The sequence below is a fragment of the Perognathus longimembris genome, chromosome 14 (assembly GCF_023159225.1).
Source record: "Perognathus longimembris pacificus isolate PPM17 chromosome 14, ASM2315922v1, whole genome shotgun sequence".
NCBI lineage: Eukaryota > Metazoa > Chordata > Mammalia > Rodentia > Heteromyidae > Perognathus > Perognathus longimembris.
The window spans coordinates 54,643,776-54,671,712 of record NC_063174.1 but is presented as its reverse complement, the minus strand read 5'-3'; the positions used below and the strand labels follow the sequence as shown (position 1 = coordinate 54,671,712).

Here is a 27,937-nt window from a genome sequence, read left to right as displayed (position 1 = left end):
GGGCGTTGCCCCCCTGGGGCTAGTGAGAACTGCAGGTGCTTGGTAAAGGATAGGCTCCCTTGCCCTCTGTCCTCCCAGGGCGGGGTGTGAAGCTCTGCTGGGACCCTAGCCAAGGCAGACAGGTAGCCTCCCTGCAGTCTTTCAAGGGGGCTGCCCTCCAGGGCTGGTATCATATCCCAGGAGGGCTGGGGATGGGGGCGGGGCGGGGGGTGGTGTAGAGAGTGGCTCTGAGACAATTTCACTTTCATTTTTGCCTGGAAGTCTTTCCATCCAGCGGCCAGGGCTGGCCACAGAAGAGAGGAAACATCCGGTCCCACCCTGGGGCACTTGTCCTAGTGCAGCCCCATGGCTTCCTCGCTCCCTGGAATAAATCTGGGCTGGGTCTGGCATCTTTTTGTATAAAGCACTCCATTCATTCCTTCACCTGCCCCGTGACAGGTACATAGTGACAGCCTGCTACAGGCCAGGCTAGGAAGAGCTGGCACCTCTCAGGACCCTGGTCTTAAGGTTCCCACCCACCTCCTCTTGTACTGGTGATCAAATCCAGGACTTTACACATCCTAGGCAAGGACTCTACCACTGAACTGACCATGCCTTTAGATGATGATGATGATGATGATGATGATTTTCAGACAGGACTTCTTCAACTTCAACTTCAACTGGCCTCAAACTCTTGATTCTTTCTGCCTCCACCTCTACTTCCTAAGTATCTGGAAGTACTAGTGGGCACCGACATGCCTAGTTTCAAAGTTTCTTTATGAGGAATTAGCTATGTGGCCTTTGGTTTCCCTCCGCGTGGAACTTCCTCTTTGCCTTGAATTCCCCCATTTAACCTGAGTGAAGATGAACACTACAGAAACTCCTGCATCCTTCCCATTGTAGAGCTGGCCCGTGGGAAGGCTGACCCTAAGGGTATTTAGGATTTTATTAAAGTCCTGACATTCTTTATGGAATTTTTGAAAAGGAACAGCATGCTGGCCATCAGGGGCCTGTGGCCGCCTACCAGAGGTTGGGAAGAAGTTCTGCCCCCTTCACCCTCAGCCCTGTGCTGAAGGTAGTCTGTACCCAGTCCAGTTGCTCGCTGCTTGTGATTGGGAGGTAGGGCAATGGGAGGGAGGGGAATCCAAGCCCAGCCTCTGGCCTTGGTCTGTAAATGGAGGTTTGGCCACTGTTGTGGGGAGGGGGCAGGGACCCACTTCCATAAGTGCTGGCCGCCTTTGGGACGCTGCAGAGCTGTCTCCACACTGCACTGTGGGATTTAAGTGGTGCAAGAGCCCCTGCTTGGGGGCTCCGGCTCCATGCTGATGTGGACTGGGCACTTCACAGTCCCCATGCAGAAACAGGCTCAGGAGGGAAACCTCCCCCTGGGGTTTCATAACTGGGTGTGAGTATGGATGTCAGTGTCAGTGACCCCAAAAGCCAAATCCTTGACCATGGGATTGCTTGTTTGCTTGTTTGTTTGTGAATACCCGAGCTTATCTTCATCTGTGCTTCCTCAGTGCCCCTTAGCTACTCTTCTCTCTCTCCTTTTCAGTTTCAGTTTGGTGCAGTGCTTGCCTGGAGGGTGTCAGGTGTTGGCTTGGTTGCTTTGGAGGAGGGACTGGTAGCAGGTCTCCCCAAACCCTGTGAACAGTGTGAGCTGCCCCATTTGTAAAGTGCTCTGCCCAGAACCTGGCTCTGTGTGGATCTTGCCACCCTTGCCAGGTAAACCTGTTGAAATGCGCTGAGTGGGATGGAAACTGCCAAATGGCTCACTGTTCAGCGGCCAGTCATATCCCTCCCGGGGGGCCATCTTGGGGACCTTGGAACTTTACCCACTGCAGCTATTGGAATAAGGAGGTTTGAGAAGCTCCTTAGAAAGACCCCCCCCCCCACACACACACCTGGAAGGTTTGGGGGGAATACTCTATTTTTATTTTTTATTTTTTTAAATTTTTGTTGGTCGTGGGACTTGAACTCTGGGCTTGGGCACTATCCCCACGAGCCTCAGCACCATTTCCGGCCACAGCACCACTTCCTGTGCTTAATTGGAGATAAGTCACAGAGACTTTCCTGCCCAGGCTGGCTGGCTTGGAACCGTGATCCTCACATCTCAGCCTCCTGAGTAGCTAGGATTATAGGCATGAGCCACTGGCGCTGGGCATGGGGGAGATATTCTTGTTGGGGCAGACTTTCTCATCAGAACAGAGGTACCTTATGCGAGAGTTTCCAAAGCAAGAACAGGCACACAGAGGCTGCAAGGCTTCGTTTCAGCTGTGTTACTAGGCCATGGGATTTGTCCCTGGCAGTTGTGCAGACTAGGTAAGCCAGGTGCCTCAGTGACCCCGGCTGGGCCTCTCAGTCCATGAAGCCCAAGATCGGCCCATGAAGGTGGAGAGTGGTTGTTTACCACAAACTTAGGTGTGCATACCCTAGCATCTGAGAGGAAGCTCGTCTCAGAAGCCCCTGGGCAGGTGGGCAGTGGATTTCTGTGTCCTGCTCAGTGGGAGGCTTTGAGCCCTACTTGGCCTCTTCACTAGGTGTCTTATTCCTGGTGTTTCACTCCTGACTTGGCCCTCACTTACTCCTTATAAGACTCGTCCTCGCTGTGTTTCAGAGGGGCACAGCTTCCCTCCTTTCTCACGAAGGCCAGACATCTTCTCTGGAAGGAACTGCGAGTGGGGAGAGCTGCCTCTCACTCACCTGAGTCACCTAGCTCTGCCGGTGTAGAGATTGGTGTAACAGTTTCCTTTCAGAACCATCAAGCCAGAGCTGTCCTTGCAGATAAGGACTAGCCCTGTGGGTCTCTGCACTTGGCAGTTTGACCTGACCTCTGGGGTCAAGTGAGCCTCCCTTGTTCCCAGAGATCCCGAGGAATGTGAGGCTGGAGCTTGTTCTGTTCTCAGCTCTCACTGGGAGGCTCTGTTCCTAGCCAGGATGTTATTTTTGCTAACGGGCCAGGCGGTTGGTAACCCCCAATCCCAGTGGATGTTCCTTTATCCTTGTGGGATTCTTTGGATTTGGGATGCATGCAGTTCTGTAGGTGCGTCTGCATCAGCAGTGGGCTGGGACTGCCCGTAGGATGAGAGCATGTGCTGCAAAATCTGTTCCTAATGCTGTGCTCTCTGACTTCGCTCTCAGTGGGCCAGCAGATGAGGCGAGCTTTCCCAACGAGGTTAACATGGGCAGCAAGTTGATGTGTGGCTGGTGCCTGCAGGTTGCTAGGTGTATATGGTTGTGGTAGAAATCTTGGTGCCAGCCATGGTTACCTGCAGGTGGGTAAAGGGTTCGGACGGAGGTATGTAGATTCAAGGGCTCGCCTATCTTTCTGCTTCTCTGGTCTCTCCACTTGGTTCATTCTCAGGCATGTGTGGTGTGAGGTGAGTGTTTACCACTGACCCCCATTCTGGGCCAGACGCCGGGCAGAGTTTCTAGTGTGCTGACTCATTTGGTCTGGATCACCAACCTGGACCTGTTTCCTAACCAGCCCTGCCTGAGGTCACACAGCTAGAGGGAGGCAGAGCTGAGATCAGAGCTGGGCTGGCTGCTGCCTGGGCCTCTCTTGTACCCTCAGGTCCCTATGCACATGCACCAGATTCATTCTGACTCATTCTGTCTTGCTTGGAATGAGTGCTGTGCTGTGCTTTGCTGTGCTGGGGAGGGGTTGGTATGCCCCACTCCCTGCTACATGGCCTGGGTGTGGGCAAGGTGGACTTCCAGAGGGAAGCGGGGAAGAATCCCAGAGGCAGTGGGATGGAAGTGGCAGCCAGGAGGCAACAGAAGGGCTCTTGGTTCTGGGCTGCAGTGGCTGGCTGGTAGGGTAAGGACAGGGGTGCTCTTCACCAGCTTCCAGCTCTGGACTAAGATTGTTCCCCAGAGAGGGACAAGTGCCCCCCCACAAGTCAAATCCCAAGACAAGACCCTGGCTTTTCCTTTCTCCTTACATAGCTTGATCCTGGCATACTGTGTTCAGTGCTGGGCCCGTGAGCTGGGTGGAGAGGTGGGGATATTTCCTTTACTACAGGGTTCTGGGAAAGGCTTCCCCAAGCTCAGGAGGACCAATGAAGCCTTTGCCATCCCTGTTATCACCATGCAAACCTTGGTGTTTTTGACCCTGAAATGTTTTGTTTGTTTTTTAGCCAGTCCTGGGGCTTGAACACTGTCCTTGGCTTCTTTTTGCTCAAGGCTAGCACTCTACCACTTGCCATTGCGCCACTTCTGGCTTTTTCTATATATGTGGTGCTGAGGAATCGAACCCAGGTCTTCATGCATGCTAGGTAGGCAAGCACTCTACCACTAAGCCACATTCCCAGCCCCTGAAGTGTTTTCGATGGCAACAACTGCACATTATGCTGCATGTTACACAAACGCGGTCAGCTGTTGGGCCCTGCTCTGCTTGAGGAACACTGAAGTGTCTTTCGGCCGGGATCCTGGAGGATTCTGAGCCAGGAGCAGCTGTGACCCATTGACTGGGTTGTCATGTTCTGGGAGAGCACTGGTCCAGGGGAGGCCACTGACTTGTCCAGGACTCTGCTCCAGGGATGTGCAGAGCCAGGTCCTGAGCAGGCCCAGGGAAACTGCGAGAGGACGCTGAGTGTTTCCACCTGGAAGGGAAGGAAGTGGCCAGCAAGGGGTTGCTGGCCCACAAACCCAGGCTGCTCCCTACCCAAGGGTCCCGGGCAAAGGAATGTGAGGGGACTAGGCAAAGGATTGGGGGTGGGGCGGCCTAGTGAGGGTTGGGTCCTTCTGTTACCAGATCATGGATGGGGCCTTCCCTTAGCTTTCTAGTCTCCACTCAAAATCTCAGGTCCTTGAGATCCACTGTGAAAAGCTTTTCAAGATGTTTCACAGTAAGGAGAGTCTCATGTGGTGGAAGTTTTACAATTTATTTCAGTGTAACAGGTTAAACAGGGGGAAATAGAAAAGAGAAACATTCCCCGCTCCCCATGCAGGAAATGGTAGTAATGACCATGGACAGCAGGCTGGCCTGGCCTCATCTAGGTTCTGCCTATATAGCCTTTACGCTTTCTGAGCTGGAGAATACTCCTTATCCTTAGATGCTCTAGGTGGGCAAGTTAGTACTTGATTAGTAGTTGATTGCTTAAAAACATGGAGGTATGATCTAGGCCCATCCTAAAATAGGGACTTTGTCTACAGTAGCTTTATTTTTTTTTTTAAACTGGGTATCTGATGCTTTAGTCTCATTGGTAAGTACCCTACCACCTGAGCCATACCTCCAATTCCTATAGTAGCCTTGTAACAACTCAAAGGAGAAGGCAGATATAGATAGTATCTTACAAGAACATGTCTCATGGAGAGACAGTAGAGACCAAGTCTGTGAACACTGTATATGTGCTTGATACATTGTATATTGCATATGGGTCTACCTGACCTAGACAAGGGATGGAAAAACAGGTTGTAAGATATCACAAGAAATGTACACACTGCCCTACTGTACCCTCTTTGCACAACACCTTGTAAAAAAATTTATGTGCAATTAATAATAAAAAATATATAAAAAAAAAGAAAAAAAAAAGAACATGTCTCATTTCCTTGTAGCTTAACATCTAAAAGTAAGTGTGGCAGGAGGGGAGCTAGTTTTGGTTTTTTAGTTTTTACTTCTCCCTACCCACCCCCACCAGTCCTGGTCCTTGAACTCTGGGCTTTGAACTCTGGGCCTAGATGCTGTCTGTAAGCTCCTTTCTGCTGCCAAAGTGCTTAAGACTAGCACTTTACCACTTGAGTTATAGCACTACTTACAATTTTCTGTGATTTATTGGAGATAAGAGTCTCACAGACTTTCCTGCCCCGGCTGTCTTTGACCTGTAGATCTCAGCCTCCTGAGTAGCTAGGAATTACAGGTGTGAGCCTCCAGCATCCAGCTACTTCTTGGTTTTAATATCTGAGTGGAACCCTTTTTGTACTTACTACATTTAACTTCCCTTTCTCCTCATCTACTCTGTCTTGCCTCGTGGTTCCGCTCTGGAACAATGAGAAGACCTGCATTGGTCAGAACCCTGCATTGGTTTGCTCAATCCCTGCTGGGTGCTTCTCCTTGGTGCTCAGATTCTCAGAAGCATGGACACCTTCAACTATGGCTCGTTGGGCAGCTGAGTGTGGTAGTGCTGTATCAAAGCTCTGGAAGGCAGGGCTGTACCCGGCCCACCTCTGTGTGACCACCATGGACAGCAGGCTGGCTTGACCTGTGTCCACCCCCAAATAGCCTCTTGGCCCTTCTGGTGTGTTGTCCAGTGAGGCGGAAGCTGGGGTCAGAGGTCAGCCTCTCTGCCCAGCAGTGAGGACTCAGCTCTTGGAGGCCCTGGGAAGGGTCCTTGCCATCCATTGCTTCTGTTTAGCTGTGGGGTTGCGTTATGGGGCTGGCTGTAGGCTGTACAGTGGAGCAGCACGGGGTATGTAGCTGGCTTACATGAGCCTGCAAGAAGGGTCGTTGGTTAGTTGATGGGAGTCTCTCGGCAGCCCACCACTGACTTAGGAATGGCTCCAGACAGCTGTTGTTAAAAAGCACTCCTGGACCTGCATGGTGACACATACCATAATCCTAGCACTCTGGAGGTTGAAGCAGGAAGCTTTAGAGTTCAAGGCCAGCTTGCTGAGACCCTGGCTCCAAACAAACCAAACGCGCCTGATTAAAAGTCAAATTCTAGCACACGCATGTGGTAGAAAGTCAGTGCCTTCCTATCAGCCCCAGACCTGAAGTGGCTGGTGCCACCTTCTCTGTGTTCTCAGCTCGGTGCTATGTTTATATTAGCAGGTGTGAGAATGGACCCCCCTCTCCTCCATGATGGCTTTTCTATACTTTTTTTTTTTTTTTCTGTGTGGGTTCTGGGGCTTGAACTGAGTCTGGGTGCTGTCCCTGAACTTTTGTGCTCAAGGCTAATGTGCTACCACTTTGAGCCACAGCACCATTTCTGGCTTTTTGGTGGTTAATTGGAGATAAGAGTCTCACAGACTTTCCTGCCTGGGCTGGCAGGACTTCAGCCTCCTGAGTTGCTAGCATTACAGTTGTTAGCCATCAGTGCCTATATTTAATCTGAGCCATCTTTACTCTGTTACTGGACAGCTCCAGGCTTGACCACATCCCTGTCTATCTCTCCTGGGGTTCTAGGCTAGCCCCAGGGCTCATGTGGCCATTTCCTGTTGTCTTAGCTCCAGTTGTTGTAACCAATGCCACAGCCTGAAGCTTGAGCCACAGGCGCTCTGACGGCTGCTAGTCTGGTGGCTGGCAGATGTGGATCCTGGTGAAGGCTCTTCCTGGCTTGCGAAGGCTGCCTTCTCGGTGAGTCTTCACTAGGCCCTGTGCGCGTCGCTCCGTCTTCTGATGAGATGGTGGTCTCCTTCCTCATGACTTCATCTCAACCTTCATACCTCACCAGAGCCCCAGTTCCAAACTCCAGCACGCTGGGGATTGTTAGGGCTTCAGCCTATGAGTTTTGGGATCCACGGTATCCCTCTTGGCAGGGCAGAGGGTTCCACAGTATGCGCCACTGTTCCCTAAAGACTAAGCGAGGAGGGTTCAGCACTTGGGGTCCCTGTAGCTCCTGCATGGGGCCCACAGTTGAGGCTGTGTGGGAGGGAGGCTGTCCAGAGTGCTGAGCCCCACCCAGCACCCAGGGCATAGCACACCTCTGGTGGGGGTGGGTTCCTCCTTCCGCTTTGTAAAATGGCCTCTGTCAGGCAGTTTGGGGGATAGGAAGATGTGAACACTGATTTACTCTTTTCAGACCTTTTTTGTTTTCCCCTAGCTGAAAATGCTCTGTGTGTGTGTGTGTGTGTGTGTGTGTGTGTGTGTGTGTGTGTGTGTGTGCGTGTGCGCGCGCATGTATGTGCGTGCATTCGCTGGTTCTGGAATTTAAATTCAGGGCCTTAAACTCTTTGGCTTTTTCACTTAAGACTGGTGCTCTACCACTTAAGCCACACCTTCACTTTTTGACAGTTAATTGGAGTCCATGAGAGTCTCACAGACTTTACTGCCTACACTGACTAGGAGCCCTGATCATCAGATCTCAGCTCCTTAGTAGCTAGAATTACAGGCATCAGCCACTATTATCTAGCTTTTTTCTTTTTTCTTTTTCTTTTTTTTTTTTTTTTTTCCAGTCCTGGGGCTTGGACTCAGGGCCTGAGCACTGTCCCTGGCTTCTTTTTGCTCAAGGCTAGTACTCTTGAGTAACAGCGCCACTTCTGGCTTTTTCTATATATGTGGTGCCGAGGAATTGAACCCAGGGCTTCATGTATATGAGGCAAACACTCTACCACTAGGTTATATTCCCAGCCCTTCTTTTTTAATTTTTAAATTAAAAAAAAATTTTAGGCAAGGTCTTGCTATATAGCTTAGGCTGGCCTAAATGTATGATTCTTCTGCCTCAGCTGCCCCAGTACTGGGATTATAAGTGTGTGCTACCATATCTCAGTAAAGATGCACTTTAGAGTTGGTTGGCATTACTGGTGTTTGTTTGTGTGCCCGTGTGTATTCATAGTTTGTTTTTTGTGCGTGTATGCATGTATACACCCAAGGGTATATTCACATACACACGTACACTTGTACTAGGGCTTGAACTCAGGGCCTTGCACTTCCTCAGCTTCATTGCTCATAGTTGCTCTACCACTGGAGCCACACTGCCAGTCTGACATTTTGCTGGTTAATCAGAGATGGTGTCTCTTGAACTTTTTTGTTAGGGCTGGCTTTTGAACCATGATCCTTAGAGCTCAACCACCTGAGTAGCTAGGATTATAGATGTGAGCCACCTGTGCTCAGTTTCATCCTTGATCTTGAAATTGGTCCACTGAAGGGTTGCTAGTGTGTCTCTTCCACTGAAAGGGCTAATCTGCCTGCCCATGGCTCTGCCTCTCAGCTAGCGGGGATGGAGAGCTGGCCTTTGGAGGACTGGGGGGTCGTCTCCACAGGCCAGTAAGATCCATTTCTTCAGCTGCCCCTTTGGGGCTTCTAGCAAGCACCAGCCCCCCTCGATGTCTTCTGCAAAGCTCCCCCCCCCACCCGCAACCCCTGGCTTAGAAATGAAAGAGTGACATTTTTTCCCCTGAAAATGTCAGTCTTCTGCAAAGACAATTTAACATGATGAAAGAAAAATTTGAAAAGACAATTCATCCCTCCCCCATCCACATTTCCTTTGTACATTCTCTTCCCTTTTGTGCTTAATTATCATGGAGTTGCAATCATTGCACATGTAGCATTTTGGTTTCTGCTGTGTGCATGTAGCACTGTGTTGTAAACAGATTCCAGGTTTATACTTGATACAGTCTTTAGAATGTTGTGTTTTGTGTGTGTACTGGCCTTGCCATGCTGAGCACACTGGCACTAAAGCCATAGGCCCAACTGTTTTTTCAATTTGGGTGTTTTTTAAAATCAAATATTTCATTATGAAAATTTACAAAAACAAGAGTCAAAGGAACACATGCTCTCAGTATGAAGTGAAGTGCAAGCCATTGTTCATTCACTCTTGTTTGATTTCTATTATTTCTTTGAAGCAAATCCCAGGCATCTGATTTCATATGTAAGTTCTGTAGTGTATTTTTGAAAGCTAAGAAAATATTTAAAAAAAAATCCCAAGGTTATCATCTTACTTGAAAATAAAACACAACAGAGAATGATCACTTTTGATTACTATAAAAGGGATTTATAATGTCTGTGCTAAGATTTTTTGAGTTGAAATCTTATTGTGTTAGTTCCAATTTTCTAGCTACTGTACATTGGACTTTTTTTTCCCCTTGAGGTTATTGGGGTTTGAACTCAGGGCCTCATTTGCTGGACAGATCTGTCACTCGAGACACACCTTCAGCCCTGCTTTTTGCTGGTTATTTGGGGGACAGAGTCTAGCAAACTTTCTGCCTGGGCTGGCCTCAAAACTGCAATCCTCCAAATCTCATCCTCTTTTGTTTTGTTTTGTTTTTGTTGCCAGTCCTGGGGCTTGGACTCAGGGCCTGAGCACTGTCCCTGGCTTCTTTTTGCTCAAGGCTAGCACTCTACCACTTGAGCCACTTCCAGCTTTTTTCTATATATGTGGTGCTGAGGAATTGAACCCAGGGCTTCATGTATACAAGGCGAGCACTTTTGCCACTAGGCCATATTCCCAGCTCCCAAATCTCATCCTCTTGAGCAGCTAGGATTGTTGGCGTGAGCCACCAGTGCCTGGCAATGCATAGGACATTTTTATGAATATTATGTCTCTCGTCCTTTTCTGATTCCACTATGTGAAGTGAGAGTTTTCATAGGTTATGTAAGGAGCCATTCTGAAACCCAATGGCTGTGAACAGTAATCGTCTGAGCTCATCTTCCTGAAGCTGAACACAGCTGTGTAGTTGTGGTCTCTGCCTGGTCCCCTTCTGTGGTCGGCTGCAGGTCAGTGAGGGGTCCTGCTGCTGGGGCTTGACCTTTGGTTAACTGTGTTGGTGGGGTGATCTAGCCTAGTCCTGCAGCAGGCTGCCTGGGCTTGTTTCTGCCCAGGAGGCAGAGGTCTGGAAGTCAGTGGATATTTCAGGCCTCTGGAGGCCATAGCTCTCCTGTAATGTGTTATTTCCAACAAGACCCCAAACCAACCCTGATCAATGGGATTTTAAAAAAAAAAAAGCCACTTCTCTTGATGGGAGTGACAAAGACGTTGCCAAGGCTGTGTCTCTAGGAAGGGATCGAGCATTGGGGGTCTTTCTGCACACAAAGGCATGTGACCTGCCCTTGTGCATTGGCCAGGCAAGCCATAGTCGTCCTGATTCAGAAGCGGGCAGATGCTCTGCTGATGTACTGGGCATGGCAGGCATTGGGGGGAGCTTTGGTCCTAGTTTAGGGCCTGGCTTACCTCTGCTGCAGTTCTCCATTCTGAACTTCTTTCTGCAGCTGAGGAGCTGGAGGTCAGAACATAGGTCAGAAATTCTAGAACATTCCAACTAGGGGGACCCTTAGGAGGTTCAGTGGAGACCTAACTGGCCCCAGACAGTGTCCCTGCTGTCATCTCTGGTTCTTCCTCATGCTGCTGGGCACCTGTTTGATTTCTGTCATTGCTCCCTGGTCCAAACTTGCTGCTGCCAACAACAGTCTTTCTTCACTGGAGCAGCTCTGTATTGGCCCAGCAGAGCTGTTTCATGGCTGTCTAATGGCATCTGTCCATGCTAGGCCATGTAGGAAGAGTGGCCAAGAGATGACCAAGGCCCTGCCCTTCGGAGCTTTAGTCCATGAAGGCAAGGTGTCACCCAGTTAGTTCAAGAGATACTTGCAGCTGGGACCAGGAAGTGACAGAGCAGAGAAGTGAAGGGGGCTGGGGGCTGTCTTCAAGGTGGTGAAGGAAGGCCTTTTCAGAGGAGAAACTGGTTGCATGAGTCAGAAAGGAGTAACTGCAGAAACACTGGGGTAGAAGCGCAGAGGCTTTGAGGTGTGTTGGGAGCAGGAAGGGGGCTCTGTTAGAACAAGGTCTGGTGAACAGTGGAGAGGCAGGCAGGGGCCCATGGCTAAGGGCTTTCCAGACCATAGTGCTAGAGTTTATTGTCTAGAGAAGGACTAGCAGATCACCCTAGGAAGTGGCCCTTGACCATCAGTGGTCCTGTTGGTATGTATCAGCCCTGAGGATGTCCAGGGTTTAAGGAACGCCCTCCAGCATCCTGTGGCTCCCACTGGCTGAGAGGACACACCCTCCCACTGGCTGAGAGGCCCGCGGCCTGTGTGCTTGCTCATAGGGCAGCCTGAGCTCTGGTGCATCTCACTTCCCAATCTCCAGCTGCCAGCAAAGGCCCAGGCACCAGCTTTGAACAGGAGGACCTAGGTTCCCACTTGGCTTCTGCCAGTGCCCAGAGGTTTTGGGCAGGAACTGTGCGGATGGCAAAATGTCAGGCTGCCACAGTGATCATACTGCAAGGTCCTTTGAAGTAACATCTGCATTTGGGAAGCTAATTTTAAAGTGTGTTTTCCTTTCCTAATTAGTTTCTAATTCCATGCAATCAGTTAGCTAATATTACCGGGGATCCTCTTTCCCTTCTCAATTCAGAGGCACCTGCTTGTCTTCCAACCCTGTGTGAGGGAGCAGGGTGCCCTAGGCACCCCTGTGACGGGTGTGACGGGGCACCGCATGGGGCTGAGGATGAGGGACAGGAGTGGCGGCTGACTGGGGTGAATCCAGGTAGAATGGTGGTGCCTGTTCAGTAGAAGGCGTAGATTGATGAGAAGATGATGACATTTTCAGTGTAGACCCCGAGTGATCAGGACTCCTGTAGATAGGAGGGGCAGCGAGCCCATTTCTAATGAGCTTAAACAAAAGATGAATTTCTGGGTTCTGGAAATCTGGCCACACAAGAATTGACCCTCAGGTCTCCACCGTGGCCCAGCAGCCAGGATCTTTTCTTAGCTCTGAGCTTCTACCCCAGGATCTTTGCAGGCACTGCTCTGTGGTGGCCCTCTGACACCCCTGTCCTCTTGAGGGCCGTTCCTGGGAGAAGCATCAGCAGTATGGCTAATGGGCAAGGGGGAGGCGTTCTCATCATACTTGCACAGATTTTTAGGCAGAGGACTGGGCCAGCTGTGTGGGTGGGTGGCGCATGTGCAGGAACGAGCCTGTGGAGTGGGTCATGGCGTGAGGGGTTTAAAATGCAGACAGGGCACAGCGCCTAGACTGGGAGGTAGGCACCTGCTGCAGAGGTCCATGTGCTGTGTGGCAAGAGAAGCCACAGAAGGGCACGGCTGGGCAGGGACAGTGAAGTGGAAGGTCACTGGCTGGAGGATAGACGTGCAGGGACACAGGGACACCCGCGGGGTGACCTCCTGGGCCTTTTGCTGTCATGCCAGTGTTCTCTTCTGGTAGCAAGTTGTGGCATTTCTCCCTCTCCCCAGGGCCCTCCCTGGCCTTGGCATTGGTTTGTGTGGGCTGCCATGACCCCCCATGTGGGGCTCTGAGGGATTATTGCAGCTGTTTGGGGCCTGTTGCTATGGCTCCCATCTGCAGACCTGGCAGGGCTTGAATTCTGGGAAGGAGAAAAGTGGGGGAGATGCCTGCCCAGCACTGGCTCTTGAGTCTTGACTCTTGGCATTGGGGTCCTCTGAGGCTGTAGGCTCATTCTTGCCCCTTCCAGAGGCCCTGCTGGCATGGGTTCTCATGGCTGCAGTCCTTAGACCCAGCTGATCTCTTTCACTGGTGGGTTCAGCAACCTTTAGAGGTGGGGCAGCACACACTCCTGGTTCCCACAAGGTGAGTCTTTCCTCCTGACTGCGCATCTGGAGTCTGCTTGAACCTCCCTACTATTGACAGCCTTCCAGTGGGAGCTGGCAGTCTCTTCCTGCAGCTCAGTGGAGATGTAGTTCTCATCCCTTGTACTTTGTAGAAAGGGTTCTTTCTATGTGCAAAGTCGAATATGGGCATCAGAAGTCGCTGTCAACCCTTAGAGAAGGAGGAGCTGTGGCCTCAGGGTGGAGGCTGCTCCTCAAGCCTTTGAGTTTGATCAGTGGTGGGGTTCAGGAGGAGGGGCGGCTCAGTCCAGAACAGTTCCTCTCCCAGAAATCCCCTCAATCTCTGGCAGACCTGGGAGACTGCCTCCATCCCAGGGCTCCCCCTTCTCTCAGGGCTGTCACCTAGTGTGGGATGAAGAGACATTTGCTGATGGACAGACTGTGGTCTGCTTCTGGTTCTTAATCTTCATTCTCTCACCTGAGTGCCTATGGCAGCCACGCCCCCTGAGGCTCTGTGCAGAGTAGTTGAGGGCTCTTTCGGGGCTGTGCACCCCTCCCCGCTATAGGCCTGCATTTCCTGTCCTGTCTATAGGCTGGCTTGGGGTGTGCAGGCTGGGGTGGGAAGGAGGGAGCCCAGGAATTTGCTAGTGTTGGCCTTCATGTGTTTGTGTCCTATTTAAGCCTTTGGAATCCTACCTGAACTTTGATGAAGTGTTGGCTGTTGCTAGAGTTGGGGTGCTTAGTGCACTTGGGAGGGGCCTGGGGCTAGGTCCATGAATAGCTGCTATGCCCTGGTGCCTGGGTTCTGGGCCAGATGCTCAGGCTGTAGCTGCCTCCCGTGGGAAGCTCTGCTGTTGCTCAGAGCACTTGGCAGGCTAAGAGAGGTAACCTGCGGCAGGGCAGGGCAGGGCAGGGCAGGCAGCCTTAGGGGTCAGGTTTGGCTTGAACTTTAGGGTGAACCCAGGGTGGAATTGGAGGTATGGCTCGAGTGATAAAACACTTCCTAGAAGTGTACGTTCAAATCCCAGTACCCTTGTCTTATAAGAAAGTTGATCCCAAGGGTGAGGATTGTCACCCCTCTTCCCGGTTCACAACAGGCTTTAGGCCTGGAGCCAAAGTCCATTGCCCACGGCCTCTCTCCTCTTCCTAGGCTCACTGTTCCCATTTAGGTGCCCCTGTGGCATTGTCTGGTTATACCTAGTGGCCCTGCAGGAACCGTGTGAGACTGAGTGCCAGCTCCTTATTGATTTACTGTGGTGTCCCTCCCTGCCCCCACACCCACACTCTGTGAACTCTTAGATCCCCTCCTGTTCCTTGCCCACATTTGGACACTTCAAAGGAATGACTGACTTGAACTCCTCAGGCAAGTGTCTGAAGTTTGGTTTGTAGGGTGGCAGAGCTGCTGGAGTCTTGGTGCCGTGGCTAATAGAATGAAGCCCCTCGCAGGTCCCTACCAGATAGCCAGACCCCAAAACAGCATTAGCTCATCACCACAGCCATGTTCTTCATGTGATTGGAGGGCCCGAGGTTAATACCAAGGCAGTGAGCTTGGAGTCCTGAGATTGGTGGTTTCCCTGGATTAGCTAGCTGGTGGCAGTACGAGTAGTGGCCGGTCAGCAGTGAGGCCAGGAGCCACGGACCAGATAGCCTCCAAAAGTGGAAAAGGTGCGACGGAATGGCTCTTCAGTCCTGGGATTGCAAGTGAGCTCCATGGAGGCCGTCAGCAGCCAGGTGGGGGAAGGTCTGGAACCCACCATCCAAGCCACCCTGGTCCTCTTTCTGCTCAGCAGTGCTCCCAAATGGAAGGCCTGTTCCTAACTAGGTGGAGGAAAAGTTAGAGCATCGACCTGCAAGACTCCAGTATTCAAAGCGGAGATGTGTCAGTGCTGTTACTGTCAGTCTCTGGACTGGACATACTTGGGAGGCAGCAGAGCACATCCTGGGGTGCTTTATAGCCGGCCCCAAGGCCCACTCCCTTGGCTGACAACTGATGGCTCCCTCCTGACAACCAAGGGGTGGGTTAGATGACACTACAGCCAGTGCACCGGCCTGCTGTGGAGGGCCACCAAACTGAGTCACTCTGTCTGCCCTCACACACGTGCTGGGTTTCCTAGGAACAGCCACCTCCTGGCACCGAGGTCTTGTTCCAGGTCTGAGGGCTGCATGTCAGGGAACACCCGGGGCCTTGCCTGTCTGCCTTGGATGGACACCCAGCCTGGACCAGGGGTCTTCAGGTAGTCATCGAATCAAGGAAGAAGCCTTCCTGCCTTCCCCATAAAAAAGACATATGGCAGCTTCAAGTTTATCTGGTTCTTCTCTGGAGCTGTCCAAACAACTCAAATGTTTGTATTGGCTTTAAGATTCTGTTGGTATGTCATCTTTATATTGGCCTATTTTGGTTTCTGGCACCATTAATAGGAGGAAAATCCAAATTACAAAACAATCAGCAAGGAACTAGGGGGCTGTGGAGGGAACAGACAGGCAGGCTGCATGGGGCCCAGCCTGGCACCGGGAAGCTGGGGGACGGGCACTCACGCAGTGCCTGTTTGCATAGCACCTGGGAGGCCTGGGCTGTGGGCACAAGGGCCTGAAATAGAGACCAGTGTCTGCCTCCGCCGGGCTCTTGCCGTCTACCCAACTGGCTGTGGGGCTGCGAAGCTGTCACCGTTGCTAGAGACAGGGGGGTCCTCTGGAGAGAGAGGCGTTTGAGCTGGGGTCTGCCAGGTGAGAACGGAGGGGACAGCCGTGCAGAGGCACAGACTTAAGGCAGACCCTGGTGATTCCGAGAAGGCTGTCCTTCCTGCCACTGCCTTCTGTCCAGCGCCTCGCCTACAACAGGCAGGTGTCTGAGGGATCGAAAAGAAAAAAAAAGGCTAATTTCCAGCTTGTGGACCTACCCACTCTCCAGAGCTCTTGTCTCTCTGTGGTGGCTCAGTGTGTGTCTTCTTAGCTTGGACTTTCTAGTATCTCTTTGTTTAGTGTCTGGCCAGGACTCGCTGAAGGTCCTCCTTTTTTGGTGGTGGCGATCGCAGTTGCGGGGTTGAGGGAGGGGTGAAGAAAGGGGAGAGTTTCTGTCTGTAGCCTATGTTGGCCTTCCCTGAACTTGCAGTACCTGGCTGGCCTCAAACTCATGATCTTCCTGTTGCTGCTTCCTGAGTGCTGAGTGAAGGTCCTCTTAATCACCGGTTTCTTTCTGACTTTCAACCACTCGCTTTCCTAAGCAGTGCAGCTGGTAGTTTTGGTGGCTGATGGCATCTTCACATGTTTCCACAATACTGAAGTCAGAGCACTGGCTGGAGAGTCCAGTCACTCCTGCTCATATGTCATTGGCCAAAGCAAGTCCATGCCTGCCCTGGCCTGGGTGGGGGTAGGAGCTGGAGTACAGTAATGCTGCCCGTGTGGGTAGCCACTCTCGCTGTCTTCCACAGAGCACTGAACCTAGTAGAAGCTGTGCTGTGGAACCTTGCAGCCCCTGCTCCGTGCCCTTTGCTACGTGTGGGGCCCTCAGAAGGCCAAGAACCAAGGACAGTTTCTCCGAAGGAGGTGACATTGAGGATGATCAGGGGCTGATGCTGGGTCACTAGAGGCCGGCCAGGGGAGCAGCATGCCCTGAGCACATCAGGGTGAGAGAGGAGGAACGATCGCCCACCAGGAAGCCCACATCCTTGGGAAACATTGTGGGCATCTGGGTGGCAATGCCTCAGACCTTGCCCTCTCTCTACAGGCCAGGGAAGCAAGGAGATAACTCAGGACCCTTGTTTATCCACATTGTCCCTGGACGCACACTGTTACTCTGAGTGCCTGAAATCTGTAATTATTAGGTCAGGCTTCAAATTCCTGGGGTGAAGGTGTGCCTGGCACCCCACTGCATCACCACCTGCTTCCTCTTCCTCCTCTGCCTTCGGCTCTGGCAGCAGGTGCAGCTGGTTCCTTGTACTCACCGCAGGAGGGCGCCTGTGCTGTGGCACTTCCCTTGGCTGTGAATTGGGGTAGAGAGTGGGGTCAGGCCTGCCCTCCCCCTCCCCACTCTGCGTCTGGACAGTGGTATCCTTCCCATTTCCTCAGTGGCTCTTTTCTGCTGTGGCCAGCTCCAAGCTGCAGGGGCGGTGGCTGGGGCCGTGCAGGTCATTGGGACATTCTTGTACTCTAGGCCCCTGCAAACCAAACTAGTACTATCCAGGGGCTGTGGTGCTGATTCTGAGTGCCCTGATTCTAGCTGTTGGAAGGCTTTCCTCCTCCTGTAGGTGAGTGCTTTACCTCCTCCCTCTACGTATTCCCTGACTCCGTGACCTCCTCTTGCAGCCCACAGGCAGGCACAGCTACCCAGCAAGGACAGAAAGGTCATACCCATTTTGCAGATGTGAAAGCAAAGGAGCTCAGCAACACACCTAGGCCTGCTGATGGCGTTTGTGGGGCCCTGAGCCTTTTACGCCCTGTTCTGCTGTGGGGAGGCCTGTGTTAATGGAATCCCTCACCTGCGTGTCTGGCCTTGGCCTTCCACCTGCCACATTTCCTGGCAGTACATCAGGCCTGACGTGTCTTTGGTGTCATGCTGGGGACAACTGTCTTGAGGAGTGTAGGTCACCCTTTTCTACCTCTGCCTTTGGTACTTTCTATGGGACTCCTTTGTCACCTTTGCTTCTGTACCAAGCCATGCAGGCTAGTGTTTACCATCTTAGGGACCTGGCAGCGGCTGTCCAGTGGCCAGTGGTGGACACCAGCCTGAGCTGGCTCAAGTGGAGGACAGCGGCTGCCGAGCTGGAGATTAACCCAGCTCCAGAGCCTGAACTCCTGCAGGAGAGTGCGGCCCTTCCTCTGCTCTCACATGGCCCGTCTCCTGTCTCACCTCCCTCTGGTCCTGGCTCAGCCTTGCAGACACGGCTGTTTCTCAGTGATGTTGCCAGTCCCTGGGACCTGTCATGGGGAGGACCTGACCTGGCCTGGTACCATGCTCATTCGTCAGTGAAGTGAAGTGGTCATTCGTGTGCTCTCTGGAGCGGGGTGGAGTCCTTTAGTTCCTTATCTGGGATAGAGGAAGACATTTTCTGAAGGGCAGTGATATCTGGCCCGCCCCCCCCCCCCCCCAGCTACCCGGTGGTCCAGGCACCATGCTGGGCCCAGAGTCCTTCATGTGATAGATGGCGGAAATATGGTACCAGGTGCAGGTGGGCCTGGGCCCATGCTTTCCTGTTGGGAAGTCATGTCTACCTTCCTGTGTATCTTACAGTGCATAGTGTATCCTCTTCCCTTGAGCTGTCTGCTAAGCTCAGTCCTGGGGTTTTAACCGCTGCCAGGCATTACAGTGGAAGAATGGACCACTGTTTCTTTGATGTCCACGGCTGGTCTTGGTTCAGGCCTCAGCCTGCTCGTCCTGTCCTGGGGGCGCTAGAGCCATTCCCAGTTCTTGTGTCTCCTTTGCTCCTGTTCTGAGGCCGAGGCGGACCGCCCCCTGGCATGCCTACTGGATCTTACTGCTTTCATGCTGAAGGTCAAGCTCATGCATCAACATGAAGTTTTTGGAATTTCTCTTGTGTCTGGCTGCTCCTTGGCAACACCTACAAACTCTGAATCTCTCCCAGGCCCTTCCCAGACATCCTGATCCACACTCCTCAGGAGCAGACCTCAGGTTCATATTTTTGACAAGCCAAAAATTGATTCTTAGGTTAGCTTCCCTGATGTTTGAGATCCAGTGACCCATGGGAAAGGTTGGGCTTTGCAGTGACATTCCAGATCAGTGAGGTCTGCCCAGCCTTGTCATCTGTCCTGCCTCTCGCTGCCTGCCTGCCCTGCAGTGGCACTTAGGCTCCTGTGTATGGAACTGAGGCACTCAGGAGATTCCTCTTGAAATATTCTTCCCCAGCCAGTTTACTTCAGCGGAGCTCAGATGGCAAGTGCTGCTCCTCTCAGAAGCCTTCTCTGAGTGCCCCGCCTCTCCCTGGAAGGAGCAATCACCTTGTAAGATTCTCCATCCCCTAGTGCTCTTTTCTTGGGCTTCTAGGGGAGAGAAGTCCCTCCAGCACTGATGATAGCTTTTGGAAAAGCCAAGTTTATGACTGTGGGCTGGACCTGCCCAGACTTACTGATTCGGTGTTCATTAAGAATATGAACATAGGGGCTGGGGATATAGCCTAGTGGCAAGAGTGCTTGCCTTGGATACACGAGGCCCTAGGTTCGATTCCCTAGCACCACATATACAGAAAACCACATATACAGAAAACGGCCAGAAGCGGCGCTGTGGCTCAAGTGGCAAGAGTGCTAGCCTTGAGCAGGAAGAAGCCAGGGACAGTGCTCAGGCCCTGAGTCCAAGGCCCAGGACTGGCCAAAAAAAAAAAAAAAAAGAATATGAACATAATCGGGTGCCGATGGCTCACACCTGTAATCCTAGCCTCAGGAGCCTGAGGTGTGAGGATTGTGGTTCGAAGCCAGCCCAGGCAGGCAAATCCGTGAGACTCCAATTAATCATTAGAAAACTGGAAGTGGTGGAATGGTAGAGCACTAGTCTTAAGTGAAAAAGCTCAGAGACAGCAACCAGGCCAGGAGTTGAAGCCCCATGACGGGCCCCCCCCACCCCCAAATGTGTTTTAGAGCCAATGAAAGTTGTCTCTTATTCTCTTTCTTTCTCTTCTTCCTTCCCCTCTGTCTCCCCATGCCTCCATCTTGTGTGGGCTGGCAGTTTGCTCTCTTCCGATAAACTTTTCTGCCTGAAAAAAAAGAAAGAAAGTTGTCTCCTGGCACAGGTTTTTGCTGTTACCTTTTACTTAGTAAACTTTAACTTATTTTTTCCTTTGCCAGTCCTGGTGCCTTAACTCAGGGCCTTGGCTTCTTTTGCTCAAGGATAGCCACAGCTCTACTTCTGGCTTTTTTGACTATTGATAAGAGTCTCAAGGACTTGCCTGCCTAGGCTGGCTTCGAACCACAATCCTTAGATTTCAACCTCCTGAGTCGCTAGGATTTCAGGTGTGAGCCACTGATGCCTAGCTAGACTTTACCTTTTTTTCTTTTTTTTTTTTTTTTTGGCCACTCCTGGGGCTTGGACTCAGGGCCTGAGCACTGTCCCTGGCTTCATTTTGCTCAAAGCTAGCACTCTACCACTTGAGCCACAGCGCCACTTCTGGCTTTGTCTGTTTATGTGGTGCTGAGGAATCAAACCCAGGGCTTGGTGTATGCTAGGCAAGCACTCTACCGCTAAGCCACATTCCCAAGCCCTAAACTTTAACTTTTATTGTTAGTTTTTCTGTAGTGTTAGAATATATCTATATCTATCTAGCTATATCAATATCTATCTGTGTATCTATCTATCTATCATGTAGAAGACATCATACTCAACTTTTCGGTTGTCAGCATCCCTGTCGCCACAGTAACACTTAGGCCCGGTCCTTCTGGTCTGCTTCCTAAGGACCTGGATGTTTCCAGGATCCCAGGGTCTCTGCTGCGCAGCCATCATGATGGTCCTGGTCCCACAGTGGGTGGTTCTTCACCTCCTTTTTGAGCTCACCTTGGAAGCTAGCCTGCCTGTCTGCCTGCTTCTCTCCCTCCGTTTTTGAGACAGTGCTTTACTATGTAGACTAGGCTGACTTCATGCTTGAGATCCTCTTGTCTGGGCCTACTGAGTGCCAAGATTACAATTGTGCACTACCCTACCAGGTATGGAAGGTTTTCTTCATAAACCCTGAGCTCTCTTCTGCTTTGCTTTCCTCCATCAGTTGACTGATTCTTGCATCAGTTTTCTGTTGGGCACTGGAAAAAGCTGGCAACTAGAGTGTTAGTGATTGTTTAAAACAGGATTAGAAGTATGTTTTTCTGGTTTTTGAGAATGTTTTGTCACATGGCACAGAATTCAAGGACACGGTGAAAGGGAAGTCTTCTCCCCTTAGCATCTCTTGCCCTTACCCAAGGCCGCGCTGTGGTCATTTTCTTGTAGCCCGTCACATGCATCTTGTGTATAAACACAATCGTGTCCTGCCTGCCGTCCTCCACACAGCGTCGTATACAGCATACTGGGATCTGCGCCTTGATCTTTCACCGGGCCGTGCCTTGGAGACAGTCTGCCTCGTGGGCTTTGTGGAAAGCTTCCTCATTCTTTTTATACTATTTCATACTATTCCTTTGATGACATATGGTTTGTTAATGATGCCTCTTGGGGACTTGTTGTTTGTTCCCAGTCTTTCGCAACCACAAGCAGTGGCAGCCGACACCCCGGGGCCTGAAAGTCTTGCACGTTTGAGTGTGTTCATGATGATGTGGGGGGGGGGGGTGGAGTTGGGGTTTCCATGAGGGACAGCTAGTCACTTCACAACCAGCTCTCCGATTTCTCTGTCTCCTTTGGATTCATGATTTTCCTTCTGACCTTTGCACGAATGGCAGAATTTGGGGAGCTGGGCTTTGAGATGGCAAGGTCCCTAGTACTGTTGTTCTGCAGAAGGCCCTGGTGAGCCAAGAAGTAATGTCCAGGATTCCAACACTAGAGGGGCTGGGCTTTGCCACTGGCCCCCTGCCTTGCTCTCCTTCATTATACTGAGGCCCTAGAGATTGGAGATGGAGCTTGTCCTTCTGCGGGCCCAGCTGTGCTGTGCATGGCTGTGGACATAAAACGGGTGAGCTTCAGGGTCAGCTCCTGGCTTCCCAAGTCCCCTGAGCCTCTGCTTGCTCATCTGAGTAGTGGTGACCTCACCCCCCCACCTTACACTCGCACCGCTGTAGGAGTCAAAAGGCAGTGAGAGTTACTGAGCCCCTTTCCCTCTAGTTGTAATTTATTCTGCTCCTAAGCTCTGACTTAGAGCTCCTGGGGGCTCAGCCTTTCCTAAGATTTCAGTTACTCTTTCCCCAGATGACTTCTTTTTTTGTTGCTTTTTTATTTTACGTGTTACATCTGTTTTCAATGTCAGAGACCTGGAGGGGGTTATTACCTCTCTTTCTTCTATAGGACTTGGATGAGGTAAATAAAATGTGGCCCAATTGAAAGTGACCACAGTTGGCTTGGTAATGAGAACCATGGGCTGGGATAATGTGGGTGTGGGCAGGATTTTCCTAGTGGGAAACTGAGGCCTAGAACCCCTGGGAAGCTGGCTCCTCCTGGTGTGAGCCACCCCTCCCCCTATCTGTGTCCTGCTCTCCCACTGTAGAAGTACATTCTGCCCTTTGGGTCTAAACTTCTACCCTAGAGCCAACTGGGCAGGGAATCCCAGGCTGACCAGTCCTAGTCACTTGCTCTGGGGGCTGGGGCAAGTTCCCTCTCCTACTCTGAGGAAAGGGAATGAAGTAGGGTCCTGAGGTGTCCACGGGTGCTAAGGAATGCTACAGGCTCCTCGTGATGCCATCTGTCCCCTTGCTGTGGGCTCTGGTGGCCCGGGGTTGTGCTGTGTGGTATCTGACCTGTCCCTTCTGCAGTCATGATTGCATGTGAATATTGGCTGCCATTCCTTCAGGACATGCCTGTCAGGACATGATTGCATCGGTCACGGTGGTTCCGCACTGGGCTCTTTGGGATACAGGGCTCTATTGTGGGTTGGGAGAAGGCTGGCTGGGTGCTTTCCACAGTGGACCCTGCCAGCTCCTTGGGCAGCTTTTGTGAAGGTCTACTGAGTGCCAGTTTCAGAAGCTCTTTCTGAGACAACTGCAAACATAGAAGAAATGTGACCTCAGCTTCAGGGGTCATGTGAGGGGCCTGCCCCTGGCTGCCCCGACATTTTCCTGTGTCCATCTTCTCCCTGATGCCTCCAGCTCTGAGCAGGCCCAGACTGGCTGCTGCATTTGTTGTGTTTTCTGAGTGCTGCTGAGTGCCAGCAGATCTTCTCTGTGTTTGTGTCTCCATTTCCCAGCAGCCATGTATGAGAATTTGTGTGCCTGCTGGGTGGGCGTCAGAGCGCGCATACATGTTACACTTACTATAAGTAGCTGGGGTGAGTAAACTGCAGGCTCCGACATTGTCTGGTCTCAGCGTTCTCCGAGCATGTGCAGAGGTGCATAGTGTGCTATGTCTGGATCCTGGCCACCCTGTCGCGCTGTGTCCATACAATAGAACAAAGGGCCAGACAGTGAGCCCCCGTTCTAAGGACGATGCGGTGGGGGGGGGTCTCTGTTGCCAGGGCGGCTTCCCCAAAGTGGCCTACCTGGGCTGAGGCCTGAGGACGGGGTGGGGGTGGGAATGAAAGAGCACTGCAGGCAAGGGACAAGACAGGGCAGCCCTGTATACCTGGCAGGCCGAGGTGTTGGGCCCAAGTTACAGGGTTTTGGCATCGTGGCAGTAGTTGAGTTGTCAGGCTGAGTTCAGTGATCAGGTGACTGTTGGGTGGGCGAGGCTGGAACTCTGCTGTTAGGGCTCACCCAGGGCCAGGGGGGATGGATGATGGTCGTCACTCTTGCAAGTCACTTTCAGAGTCTCCTGTAGGCCGTGGGGTTGTGAGGGGGTTGGGATGTAGGATTCTGTGGTGTTATCTGGGGTTGAAGGAAAGGCTGGTCCTTCTTATACTTGACATGAGACCCTTCTGGGGACAATGACACGCGAGGCATGGCGGTCAGCTGGCTCTCTTCATGCCGCTACAGCATGGTCCTGCCACTGCTGATTGTAGTGAATGTTCTGGAAAAGCTGCTTCCTACCTGCTGGAGTAATGCTTGTTTTTTGTGTGTTTTTCTCCACAGGAAACGAGGGATAGAGGTCGTGCAGGTGAGTACCGATCACTTCCTCTCTTTGCCATTTATTAGTAGAGTGACTCAGTGCTTGCTCTCTCTTCTTGTGCATTTCTCCACCCCCCTCACCCCCTCGCACCACCCCGGGGCAGTTTCCACCCCTGGTGGATGCTATTTGGAGAGTTACCTGGTTTGTGGCTTTGAGTGTTGGGGGAAGGCACTGGGAAGGGGAAGTTGGGGGAGTCTTGGGCTGGGCTTCGGAAAGATGAAGGGACTAGGGCTACTCAGCCGGGTGTCTGTGTTCTGTTCCCTGTGCTGCCTCAATCCTGGGTGGATTTTGGTCAAGTGCTGATTGACTAGAGAAAGAAGGATGGTTGAAGGAGAGTAGGAGAAGGGAGGGAGAAAGAAGTGGGTACAGGAGTATGGAGCAGCCCTCCTAAGTTTGGGGCTGGGCCTCTGGTTCTGAGGTAGAGTGATGGGCTCTGGCAGCAGCCATGTCAGGAAAGCCAGGAGGTCAATCACCAGAGAAGCCTGAATGCTTGCCCAGCCGTCTGGCTAGTAACATTTGCTCTTGGTTGTGACTCATGAGGGATAGAAGACCTTTTTCTTCACGTAGGTAGAGAAAACACCCAGACCTGTAGGTAAAGCAGGTTGTGATGTATACCCCGGGAGTACTTAGTGAACCTGTGGTCTGCCACCCTTGCTGGCCCTGTCCAGTGGGCCTTCCTGTCTGTGTGTTGGTCTGGCCTGCCTTCCCCTTGCTTGCCTTGCAGGCCACATTGCCTGCAACTCTAGATGCAGGTGAGGGCTGATGAGTTGCTGGGCCCCCTGGCAGACATCTGTAGTGAGTTTTTGGGATGCCTGCTGGGAGCTCTGGAAATCTGCTTTTGTTAACCCCCAGGCAACTCCATTCCTAGCAGGTCCAGACCTGGGAGCTGGCAGAGGCCCAGAGCTGCCTCTGCTCCAAGGATCTTTCATGCACAGTGTGTAGGTGGACCAGGAGCCTGCTGCCCTTGTTTTTAGAGTGTGCCAGGCAGTAGAAGCGTTCAGAAATCTTTGGAATTAGGAATGTTCATTTTGATGATGACTTGGGAGGAGGAAATGGTGGCTAGGGACCAGTGTGAAGCCAAACTAGATGCTTTCTTCCTTCTGGCATCTAAAAATACAACCCATGGCAGTGCCACCCTGGGCACCTCCTTCTGGCACCCAGGAGTGCTGGTAGCGCTTGAAAATTTTAAGGCGTTGAGAAAGACTGGAAAAATTGGCAGCCAAATCACTTGGCAGGGTTTTCAAAATCAGCCGGGCTTCTGTACACCGGCTCGTAGGCAGTGGGCCCCTGGAAGCCAGGTGTGAGGCTGAGGTGACCCAGCTACTCTGGTCTTGTCCTCTCCTGCACAGCTAGCTCCCTGCTGAGGTGGGTGAGGTGTGTTCCTTGTAGAGATGTGGAAGCTGAGGTTCAGGATGGCGTCAGTTAAGTTGAATGGCTGGGGGTAAAGTGGGGGTCGCGTCAGGTCTGCTCTGCTGGTCTCAGTGCATTACTAGATGCTTTCCTGCTTAGGCTTGCTGGCCCTTGGCTGCTTTCTAAGAGGCTGTTGGGGCCTGGGGTGAGGACACACCTGTAAGGCCTTCGGGAGATGCTGCCTGTTTGGCCAGCTCATTTTCCCTTCCTGTAATTCAGTGGCAACACTGTGACAGTTTCAGTGTTGGCCATTTATGGGGACTTCAGTGTTCTTGTAATTTACTTTCAGGGGACATCGTTGTGTAACCTTTCCCAGGTGGGGATGGGAACATATTTAAGAAATTAAAAAACTGGGGACCTTCAGTTTCCTCGTGTCTCCACAGCTGCATGCTGGGAATGGAACCTGTAAACCCTCCTTCCCTGTGGCCCCTGCCCGGCTTCCCATAGCCCCCTGCTTCCACCCTGAGGTACAGTGGGCCTGGTGAGGAGCAGCAGCGCTGCCTTAGTTCAGGTTCCGGCTGCATGACTGGGTGCCCATTGCCCGAGTACTTGGCACCTCTGTCTGCCCATCTGCACACTGGGATAATTGTCATGCTTGCTTGACCCCCGGATTATGATGACAACTGAGTTTGGGTAATAGGGTTGGCCCTGGGCTTGGCACATGAGCCACACATTCTCAGCTACCCCGGGCAGACTGAGCCTCACAATGTGGGACCACAGGAAATGGAGCCCTCCCATCACAAGAGGAATGAGCTGGTTGATAGAATCCTGGACCAGGGAAGTATTTCCATTCCTGTTCTTGAACAAACTGAAAGAGGTCCTGATCAAGTTGTAAACCGGTATCACATTAAAAATGACTGTTGGATGGATGCAGTTGCTCCTAGCTACTTGAGAGCTGGAGATCCAGGGGGTCAGGGCTGGAGGCAAGCCTGGACAGTTTTTGTTTTTTCCTTTTTTGTTTTTTGAAGATTGTTGTTTGAAGCCAGCCTAGGCAGGAAAATCTCTGACTCATATCTCCAGTTAACCACCAGAAAACTAAGTGGCGCTGTGGCTCAAAGTGGCACTAGCTTTGAGCAAAACCTCTCAGGGACAGCGCCCAGGCCCCATTCAAGCCCCATGATCTACCAACTCTCTCTCTCTCTCTCTCTCTCTCTCTCTCTCTCTCTCTCTCTCTCTCTCCCCATTTCTTTTTTAGATAATGTCACCTCTTGCCTTGTTCTCTCCCAGTTTTCCCCTCCTGTCTCCACCCACAAGTTGTATAGTTCATTTTCAACATAGTATCTAATGAGTACCATTGCTGCATTTGTGTTGGGGAAGTTTTTTTGTTTTGTTTTGTTTTGCCAGTCCTGGGGCTTGAACTCAGGGCCTGAGCACTGTCCCTGGCTTCTTTTTGCTCAAGGCTAGCACTCTACCACTTGGGCCATATTGCCACTTCTGGCTTTTTTTTTTTCCTTTATGTGGTGCTGAGGAATCGAACCTAGGGCTTCAGGCATGCCAGGCAAGCACTCTACCGCTAGACCACATTCCCAGCCTGTTTTGTTTGTAGGTCCTGGGGCTTGAGCTGAGGGCCTGGGAGCAATCCCTGAGCCTCTTTGTGCTCAAGGCTAGGGCTCTACCACTTGAGCCACAGCACCACTTCTGGCCTTTTCCACATTCCCAGCCTGTTTTGTTTGTAGGTCCTGGGGCTTGAGCTGAGGGCCTGGGAGCAATCCCTGAGCCTCTTTGTGCTCAAGGCTAGGGCTCTACCACTTGAGCCACAGCACCACTTCTGGCCTTTTCTGAGTAGTTTATCAGAGGTAAGAATCTCACAGGCTTTCCTGCCACGGCTGGCTTTAAACTGTAATCCTCAGATCTCAGCCTCCGGAGTAGCTAGTATTACATGTGTGAGCCACTGGCACCCAGCTGACAAAAGATTTTGAAACCTATCTCAACCAGTAAAAAGCTGGGCACAGCTATGCAGAAATTGTAAGTAGAATTATGGTTCAATCTGGCCCAGGTTTTTTTTTTGTTTGTTTGTTTTGTTTTCCTTTTCTAAGCAAGATCTTACTTGGAAGGGCTGGGGATATGGCCTAGTGGCAAGAGTGCTTGCCTTGTATACATGAAGCCCTTGGCCAGAAAATGGCCAGAAGTGGCGCTGTGGCTCAAGTGGCAGAGTGCTATAGCGCCTTGAGCAAAGAGAAGCCAGGGACAGTGCTCAGGCCCTGAGTCCAAGGCCCAGGACTGGCAAAAAAAAAAAAGGCATCTTACTTGGAAAACAATAAAAGAAAAAACATCTGGGGCACACATAGCTCAGTTGTTAAGAGTGCTTGCCCAGCAAGTATGAGGCCAAGATTCAAACCAGTACTGCCAACATTCATATACATGAATTTCTTTGCCTCAGTGGCATAGTACAATAATCAGTTAAGATTTTCTGACATAATATACTCTATAAAATGCTCTATGATAGTACAAACATCCAAGGAAGAAATAGGAACATGTTCAATTTCTAACTGTCAAAGGAAAGTCTGATTATATAAGTTTAAAATGGATAATGGTGGATTTCAGGTCACTGTGGTATTTAGATTTCATTGGACCCATTTAAAAGAGTAATAGTAACAGTTTTATTTTAAAATGTTAATATTTATAATATGTTAGAAATTACATCCTCTGTAAGTATTTAAACTTAGGATGAGAAATTTTAGATGTCAACTTGA

At 51.4% G+C, this 27,937-nt stretch overlaps 1 protein-coding gene and 1 long non-coding RNA gene across 3 annotated transcripts in view; both read left to right on the top strand.

Annotated features, from left to right (window-relative positions):
* Positions 1-27,937, top strand: part of Itpk1 (inositol-tetrakisphosphate 1-kinase) — a 124,873-nt gene that overhangs the window by 10,576 nt on the left and 86,360 nt on the right. For both annotated transcript variants that reach the window (XM_048362973.1, XM_048362974.1), the window contains exon 2: positions 23,798-23,822. In XM_048362973.1, the coding sequence (XP_048218930.1) occupies positions 23,798-23,822 (25 nt within the window). The remainder of the gene's footprint in view (positions 1-23,797; positions 23,823-27,937) is intronic.
* On the top strand, positions 2,999-20,677 carry LOC125363660. Its single transcript, XR_007213265.1, has 4 exons — positions 2,999-3,593; positions 14,679-14,686; positions 15,196-15,198; positions 20,667-20,677. It is a non-coding gene; the product is annotated as an uncharacterized LOC125363660 (long non-coding RNA).